This window comes from Dipodascopsis tothii (genome assembly GCF_038497935.1).
Source record: "Dipodascopsis tothii strain CBS 759.85 unplaced genomic scaffold V1510scaffold_7, whole genome shotgun sequence".
NCBI classification, from domain to species: domain Eukaryota; kingdom Fungi; phylum Ascomycota; class Lipomycetes; order Lipomycetales; family Lipomycetaceae; genus Neoaidaea; species Neoaidaea tothii.
Window position 1 is genome coordinate 259,224 of NW_027117991.1, and position 7,954 is coordinate 267,177.

General features: G+C 69.2%; 3 protein-coding genes across 3 annotated transcripts in view; 1 reads left to right on the plus strand and 2 right to left on the minus strand.

Moving 5' to 3' along the window:
• Positions 1–992: 992 nt before the first annotated feature.
• V1510DRAFT_401862 (uncharacterized protein) lies at positions 993–6,627 on the plus strand (the record flags this gene model as incomplete). The annotated part of the gene is made up of 3 exons (XM_066932057.1): positions 993–2,096; positions 3,179–5,360; positions 5,393–6,627. 3 exons carry the CDS (start codon positions 993–995, stop codon positions 6,625–6,627), a joined length of 4,521 nt encoding a protein of 1,506 aa, XP_066790321.1.
• A 34-nt stretch (positions 6,628–6,661) lies between these two features.
• V1510DRAFT_401863 (uncharacterized protein) lies at positions 6,662–7,280 on the minus strand (the record flags this gene model as incomplete). The annotated part of the gene is made up of 2 exons (XM_066932058.1): positions 6,662–6,861; positions 6,893–7,280. The coding sequence occupies 2 exons, from the start codon at positions 7,278–7,280 to the stop codon at positions 6,662–6,664; spliced, it is 588 nt and encodes a 195-aa protein (XP_066790322.1).
• The window catches only part of V1510DRAFT_313551 (uncharacterized protein), a 1,542-nt gene continuing 597 nt past the window's right edge, over positions 7,010–7,954 (minus strand). The window contains exon 2 of the mRNA XM_066930751.1: positions 7,010–7,954. Within this exon, the coding sequence (XP_066790323.1) occupies positions 7,405–7,954 (550 nt within the window). The 3' untranslated portion in view covers positions 7,010–7,404.

Below are 7,954 nucleotides of genomic sequence, written 5' to 3' on the forward strand. Positions count from 1 at the left end.
CATCGGCCGCGGCCAGATCACTGCGGGCGGGCGGCCGCGTCGCCGCCCTGCCGCGCCGCCGTCGCGCCGCCAGCGCCGTCGCCCGCCGTCGCGCGACCTCCCCGCCGCGGCCCCGTGACCCCACTAGGTCGCCCCTGTTGCGCAGGAGTCGCCAGGCACGGTGTATGCGAACCGTACGGGCCACACCGCAGGTCCTACCCGCGCTAGTGCATATAGTGCCATCTAAGGTGCGCGCTACGGACGGCGTGCAGCGCGCTCGGTCGGGCTGGCGTGCCCACAGCCTTGGTTTCGACGGCTGCGTGTCCGGCTGCAGTGCAGCGTATATGCATCGTACCCTTGCTGTGCTGCACTCTAATTCATATTACCGCTAGGTTGCCTGTTCCGACCAGTTGTTTTGCACCCAGCGCGCCAGAACTGTAGACTACATTTAGTTACTATCGTCCAGTTTTCGACAGCAGAGCACCGGCGCCAACCCCCTCTGGGCGAACCGTGGCCGAAAGTGTGGTGCAGGACGGCAAGCGACCGCAGGGCTAGATCAGAGGGCTCCGAAAGCGGCAAGGCTGGCCAGGCAGGCGCAAAGGACGCTGGCGTTCCACGGCAGACAGCGCCCATAGCACATTCCTAAAAGAGCGGACCGAGAAATCAAATGAAACCTCCGTGTAGTTTCAGCAATTAGTCCGGCTCTGTTGACCTGCTTTATTGATAATCTTGCGAGCGGGCGCGGCGGTATATATAATTGCGAGGGCTAGTGGCCAGCAGTGTGGAAAACACCGCGCGACGTCTCAGACAGAACCGACCGGCCGCCCTGAGGCCTGCAGCACCCGCGACGAAGGAGCGGCTCCCGAGAGCCCGGAGAGCACGGCGACGAGCCGCGCGAGCCGACTGCACGGCACAGCGCGTGACAGGGCCGCCCGCGCCCGTGCGATCGCCGCCGACCCCGCTGCCGGCCGGCAGACGACCGAGCTACCCGCGGCGGCGCAAATCATGGGAGGATGCCCGTAGGGCACGACCTCCGCGTTACCGACCAAGTGCCGCCGGACGCGCGCGGCGCGCGCGCCGGCGGGCTGGTCTCGAAGGCGTCGGCGTCGTCGCTGTCGACGTCGTCGTCGCGACTGCGGCTCTCGCCGACGAGCGAGAGCGGCCGCAGCGCCAGCAGCCGCAGCGACAACAGCGTGCACGATCCAAAGACGGCGGCGACGAATAGCACGCGGCCGAGCGCCGAGCAGGACCCCGCGCCGTCCCCGTCCAAGCTGCGCCGGACGGCGTCGACCGTGTCGCTGCTGACCGCGCCCGCGCCGCCGGGCCGGGCCGTGTTTGTAACCGACGCCGTCACAGAGGAGGACCCCGCCGGCGACCAGGGAGAGGCCGGCGCCGGCGCCCGGCGCCCGTCGGCGCTGTCGACCGATATCCCGCCCGCAGAACACGGATCGGCGGCGCCCGCCGCCGCCGGGACGCCCACGCTCATAGTGGTAGACACGCCCGTGTCGCGCTCTCCCGAGCGCTCTCCCGAGCGGGCGGCCTCCATCGCCTACGTGCGCCAAGCCTCTCCCGACACGCGTGCCGACGCCGGCCGCGGCGCCGCCGATATAAGGCTGGCGCCGCCCGGGCTGGCGCCGAAAGCGCGAACCGCAAGCTCCCCCGAGAGAACACGGTCGGCCGAGCCCCTGCACTACCCGCACGACGACCCGCCGCGCGCTGCCGGCTCGCTCACACACCAGCCCTCGAAGCTCTCGTTCTTCCGCAAGGTTCTGCGCATCCCGCTGTCGGGGAATGCGAGCGCGAAGCCCAAGACCGACTCGACGGTGACCGATCCGTTTGCGCGCTCTGCGAGCGTGTCCTACCGGTCGCCGCACATGCCGGGCTCGCTGTCGACGGCGTCGTTTGCGACCGCTGGCCCCAGCGACCCGCCGGCCGACTTTTCGGCGACTTTGTTTACGGACGCGACCGCAGCCGGCTCCACACTGCCGTCCAGCCAGCCTGCTGGACCGCCGCCAGGCCACCCACCGCTGCCGCAAAAGCCGCCGGAGCGCTCTGCGGCCGACTCGTATCCGATGGGGACGCTCAAAAAGACGTCGGGTATATTCCGGCGCAAGAAGGTTAGTATGGTTTTAACTACTTCCGCGGCGCTTCTGTGGTGCTTCTGTGCGGCTTGGTGGTTGTGCGCGCATTACGGTGCATGGAGTGTGGCGCGCGCGAGCTGCGCCGCCTGCGCCGCGCGCACCGCCCGCAGTGCCCGCATCGCCCGCGCTGCCCGTGCCGCCTGCGCCACCTGCGCCCTGGCACCGCCTGCACTGCCTGCACTGCCTGCGCCGCCTGCGCCGCCTGCGCCGCCTGCGCCGCCCGCGCCGCCCGCACCGCCGCACCACCGCACCGCCGCACCGCCACACCCTCCCGCGCTGTCTGCGCGGCCTCTCCTGCTCCTGCTCCTGCTACTGCGTGGCCCTTGTGTGCTTCGCTTCCGCGTCCCCCCTACTGTGTCCCTTATTCTCCCTGGCTCGCTACCGGCCGCCAGCCCCGCCACCGTCGCCGGCTATCGCTGCGCGCTGGCGTCATGGCCAGCAGCCGCCGCGGGCTGGGCGCCGTCAGGCCATCACCACACGTTCGGGCTACGCAGAGGTCGCCTAATAGTCAGGTGTGCCTGCACCTTGCTGTTTCAGGATATTCTCGCGCCTAGCGCCGGGAGCCTGTACGCTTCGGGGCAAGCGGCACCTCTGACTTATGCCCGTTCATGCACCCCTTCTGCAGTTACACAGCGGGCGGGTCCGGTACGGGGGCGCGTGTCTCAGTGTGCTTGATAGGTTACATGGCGCCGCCAGCCAGCGCCCTTGTTACCTAGTCTAGCGGCCTTAGCTGCTTGTGCGCGTGTCAAATCATGCACTCATGCTAGCACAGTGGCCTGCTTGATAGACAAGGCCTGAACCTAGCGGCTTCCGTGCGACACCGTTTCTCTATATCTCGCGGGCCAGGGCCGCCGAGGGCAGCGGCAGCAGCAGGTCGGCGCACAGCGTGGGCAGCAGCCACGGAGCAAGCAGCGTGCCAGCAAGGCCACCAAACGGCGCAGTCCGGCGGACATTGTCGTCACCGGATCGCCGCCACAGAAGCACACAGACGCGGCCACTGCGACGGACGTCCTTTGGCGCCGCCGCTCGCGGCAATGGCCAGCCTGCTAACGGCACAGAACCAGACCATGACCGCGTCCGCCACGGTGGAGGGAATCAGCAGCGCCACGTACTTCAAGCAGCTTGAAGAGCAGCAGCGCCGCCAGCAGCTGGCCGACAAACAGGCCCAGCTCGAGCGGCAGATCGCCGAAGAGCAGGACGAGCTGCGGCGGCAGGCGGCCGCGCGCGACGCGGCCGCACGGCGGCCGGACACGGCCTCGCCTCTGTCGCTGCCGGACTCGCCGCCGTTGACGCCGGGCGTGGACTCGGCGCCATCGATCGGCGAGTCGCCGGTGCGGGCCGGCGACGTGCTGACGCGGTGCTCGAGCTTTGAGCGACACACCGATATCCTGTCGTCGCCGGCCATCGACGCGGACGAGATCTACGAGGCCGCGTTCAAGAACAAGGACTTTGGGCTGCTGCCGTCGCTGCGAAACGGGGACGAGCCCGCGCTAGGCCCGGCCGAGCCGCACACTAGCACGGACGCCGGCCTGGTGTCTGATGCGGCTGTGGCGCCGGCTGTGGCGGCTAGCGAGCCGACGCCGGTGGCCGGACCCACGGCCGACGGTGCGGCGGCCGCCGAGCCCGCCGCCGCCGAGCCCGCCGCCGCGCCCACCCCCGCGCCGGTTGCCACACCGGCTGAGGGCTCGCCCGCAGCAGAGCTTTCCGAGCCGGAGCCCGTGCTGGACTCGGACATCGAGTCCGAGAGCGGGGCCGAATCAGAGTCGTCGCTGGAGCTGGCGCCGCGCGACCAGCTGGCGATGCCTTTCAAACAGACGATGGACTACGACGACGGCGGCGACGGCCGCGACGAACACAAGGTCGGCAGCTACTCGACGTCCGACTCGGACGACTCGAACGAGCAGGTGTTTGTGGACACGGTGGACGTGCCGTTCTCGCGGTCGAGCGAGTCGCTGGCCGCGGCGGCCGCCCCGGTCCCAAGCGAGTCGGGCGGGCCCGCTGATGACGCGCAGGCGAGCGACGACGCGTACGGCGACGACGACGGCCACGACGGCGACCACGAGCTGGACAACGACGAGGCCGAGTGCGCCCCGGAGGCGGCCGAGGAGCGCGTGCGGCTGCCGCAGGCGTACCGGTCGCTGATCGAGCCGGAGGTGGCGATCGAGCACGGCGCGTTCGACGCGGCCAGCCAGGTGTCGGACGGGCTCGAGCCGGCGCTGTCAATCGAGCACGTGCCGTACGACCAGGCGTCGTTCGACCGCAGCGCGTCGTTCGAGTCGTCGGTGCGGTACGAACCGTCGGGGTCGGTCGAGTACCTGCCAGTCGAGCCCTCGGTCGAGTCGCTGGGCTCGGCCGAGGCCGACAGCGAGGACGCGTTCGCCGCGTACGAGCCCGAGGAGATCGCCAAGCTGATCTTCGAGCGCGACCAGACCGTGATCACCGACGCGCAGTACACGAGCTACCTCGGCGCGCTCGAGCACGGGGCCACGCGCGCCGCGTACATGAAGTTCTTCGAGTGGCGCGGCGTGGGCATCCTCAACGCGCTGCGCTCGCTCTGCGAGCGGCTCTACCTCCGCGGCGAGTCGCAGCAGGTCGACCGGCTGCTCGAGGCCTTCTCGCGGCGGTACTGCGAGTGCAACCTCCAGGACTTTCTCACGACGGACATGGTGCACACGATCGCGTACTCGATCTTCCTGCTCAACACGGACATTCACATGGCCGACCACAGCACGCAGAAGAAGATGACGCGGCAGCAGTTTGTGTCCAACACGCTCGAGACGATCTCGTCGCAGCTGGCGTGCAGCCTCTCTCTCGGCGAGGCGTACAACATGTCGGGCGAGACGGCGGACGGCACGGTGCTGTCCACGTCGACGACGGCCAGTACGTCGCACACGTCGGCAGAGCAGGTGTGCGCCAAGCACGGCGTGGGCGAGGACGGCTGCGCGTGCAACAGCTCGTCGGCGTCGACGTCGTACTCGGACTACTACTCGGTCAACACGCTGCAGTACGCCCACCACAGCACGTTCATTCCGCCGACGGAGGCCGCCTCGCTCGAGACGTTGCTGCGGAACATCTACTACTCGGTCAACCGGCAGGCGCTGCCGATCAACGAGCACATGGAGCGCGCGCGCGTCGAGCACCAGGACAGCTTCGACTCGTCGACGCAGCTGGCGCTCGCGCGGGCGGGCGGCGCGACGCGCACGGCGTCGCGCGTGTTCAACCGGGCCAAGTACATGTCGTGTAAGTGTGCGCGCGGAAGGCGCTGACCGCAGTCCTGCTCGACTCGAGTGCGTCCCTGCAGGGCTCGTCGTCGTCCCGGCTGAGCTCGGACGAGTACATGCTGAGCCCGATCAGCCCGACGGACAACCACCGGTACTCGTTCGCGCCGTCGGTGTCGAGCGCCAAGACGGGCATGTCGGGTCTTTCGACGTCGGACGCGCACTTCTCGTCGCCCGTCGGCTTTGCCAACGCGCTGTCGCACGCCATGATCCGCGAGGAGTCGTTCCTGGCCGAGCACGCGTGCGACGACACGAGCGTGCAGGGCAAGCTGCACAGCGTGTCGTCGGCGGGCAGCAAGAAGGTGAGCACCGTCAGCACGCACACGGAGGCCATCAACAACAGCCTGCGCGACGACCTGTGGATCGCGATCGACGAGGAGCTCGAGCTGTACGGGCCGCCGTTCGCCAAGGAGGGCCTGCTGCGCCACAAGTGCGAGATGAACCACAACCACGCGCGCGCGCCGGGCCAGGCCCCGGCCGGCCACGGCTCGTCCAAGAAGTGGCAGGAGACATTCGTGGTCGTCCAGCGCGGCTACCTAAAGACATTTCAGTTTGTGTCGTCGAGCGCGGCCAAGTTCGGCTACGCCGAGCCCGTCGTCGGCGGCGGCAACTGGACCGAGAACGCCAACATGATCGACAACATCTGCCTGCAGCAGGCGATTACGTGCGTGGTCACGCCGCCGACGAGCCGGATCACGCGCACGGCGCCCGTGTCGCGCCAGTGGTCGATCACGCTGCCGGGCGGCGAGACGCACTTCTTCGAGTCGGGCACGCCCGAGATCTCGGCCGAGTTCATCCTGACGTGCAACTACTGGGCCGCGCGGCTGTCGAAGGAGCCGCTCGGCGGCGGCGTCAGCAACGTCGAGTACGGCTGGAGCCGCAACATGCTGGGGCGCGCCGGCGGCCGCGGCACCGTCCGCGAGTGGAAGGCGCCGCCGCTCAACATGGTCACCAACATCTTTGTGACGGACGACGACGAGCAGTGCGCGGCGTTTGCCGAGCACGTGCGCGCGCTCGAGCACGACATCGCCGAGCACAAGGCGGCCAAGCGCGACGTCGTCAGCGTCCTGCCCAGCCGCTCCGACGACAAGGCCAAGGCGCTCGTCAACTGGGACCGCAAGTTCAAGTACCTGTCGCAGGAGTACCTCAAGTACACTGCGTACACGTCGGCGCTGCGCCAGGCCATCGCCGCCCGCGACGAGGTCGCCGCGCGGACGCGCGCCGGCTGATGTACACTAGGAGAATTGATTATATATGTACAAGCTAGAACAGCTGGGCGGGCTCCTTGGGCCGCGCGTCGCCCACGCGCGTGCGCTGGATCTGCTGCTGCCGCCGCAGCGTCTGCTCGACCAGCTTGGTGGCCAGCATGCTGCGGTGGCGGTCCTGCCGGCACTGCACGAAGAGGAAGGACGAGATGCCGAAGAAGGTGCCGACGGCCCAGTGGCCGGCGCGCAGGGTTGAGGCTGGGGTCAGCGTGGCGGTGCACGTACTTACACCCGGTGCTGAACATCACCGCGCCGATCGCGATTCCGCTCGAGATGCCGGGCAGCATGCCCTCGCGCAGGCACGGCACCTTGTGCAGCTGCCGGAAGTCGTTCCACGTCACTGTCTTGAGCGCCTGCCGGATCGTGGGCCGCACAGGGCCGTTGTTGCGGTACGGGCTCGCCGACGGCTCGAGCTCCTCCGGCGTAAACACCCGGCTCGACCCGGCGTCCTCCGTGCGGCTGCCGGGCCGCGGCAGCCCGGACGAGCTGATGGCGTCGATGCCGCCGAGAACGCTGTCGATGGGCACCGCCTCGGTGGGGCTGGCCGTGTACAGCGGCTCGGGCGCAGGCTCGGCGGGCTCGGCCGCCTTCTTGCGTCGCAGGAATCCAAACACCATTGCGACGACGCTGTGTCCGCAGGCTGCTGGTTGCTGGTGTTGGTGGGTGGAGGTGAGGTCGAAATTTTCGCTGCGCCGCACCAGTGGCGTGACGTCCTGGCCACTTTGCCACATTGTCACCGCACTACGTCACCGCGTTGCGCGCGCGTCGGCCGCGTCGGGCTAATTGCCCCTGCGCGAGTGGACGTGTGTTTGGCGGCCGGCGGCGACTTTGTCGAGGATGGCGCATGGGCTCAGCGCGCTGCGGCCGGCGCATTGGCCGCGGCCGGTTGGACTCTTGGGAGAGCGCCGCGGAGACCCGGTAGCCTTGGCGGCGACTTGGTCGAGGCGGCCCTTCGGGCGAACGTACTGCCGCATATAGCCGCTGCGCAGGGCGTGCTCTCGAGCGAGTCGCGTGGCTCACCGATGGCAGCGACCCGGGGTGCGTCGGCCACAGCAGGAGCGTCGGCCACGGCAGGAGCGTCGGCCACGGCAGGTGCGTCGGCCACGCCAGCCCTGCGGGCAAACGTATTGCCGCATATAGCCGCCGCGCAGGGCGCGCCCTCGAGCGAGTCGCGTGGCTCACCGATGGCAGCGGCCCGGGGTGCGTCGGCCACAGCAGGAGCGTCGGCCACGGCAGGAGCGTCGGCCACGGCAGGTGCGTCGGCCACGCCAGCCCTGCGGGCAAACGTATT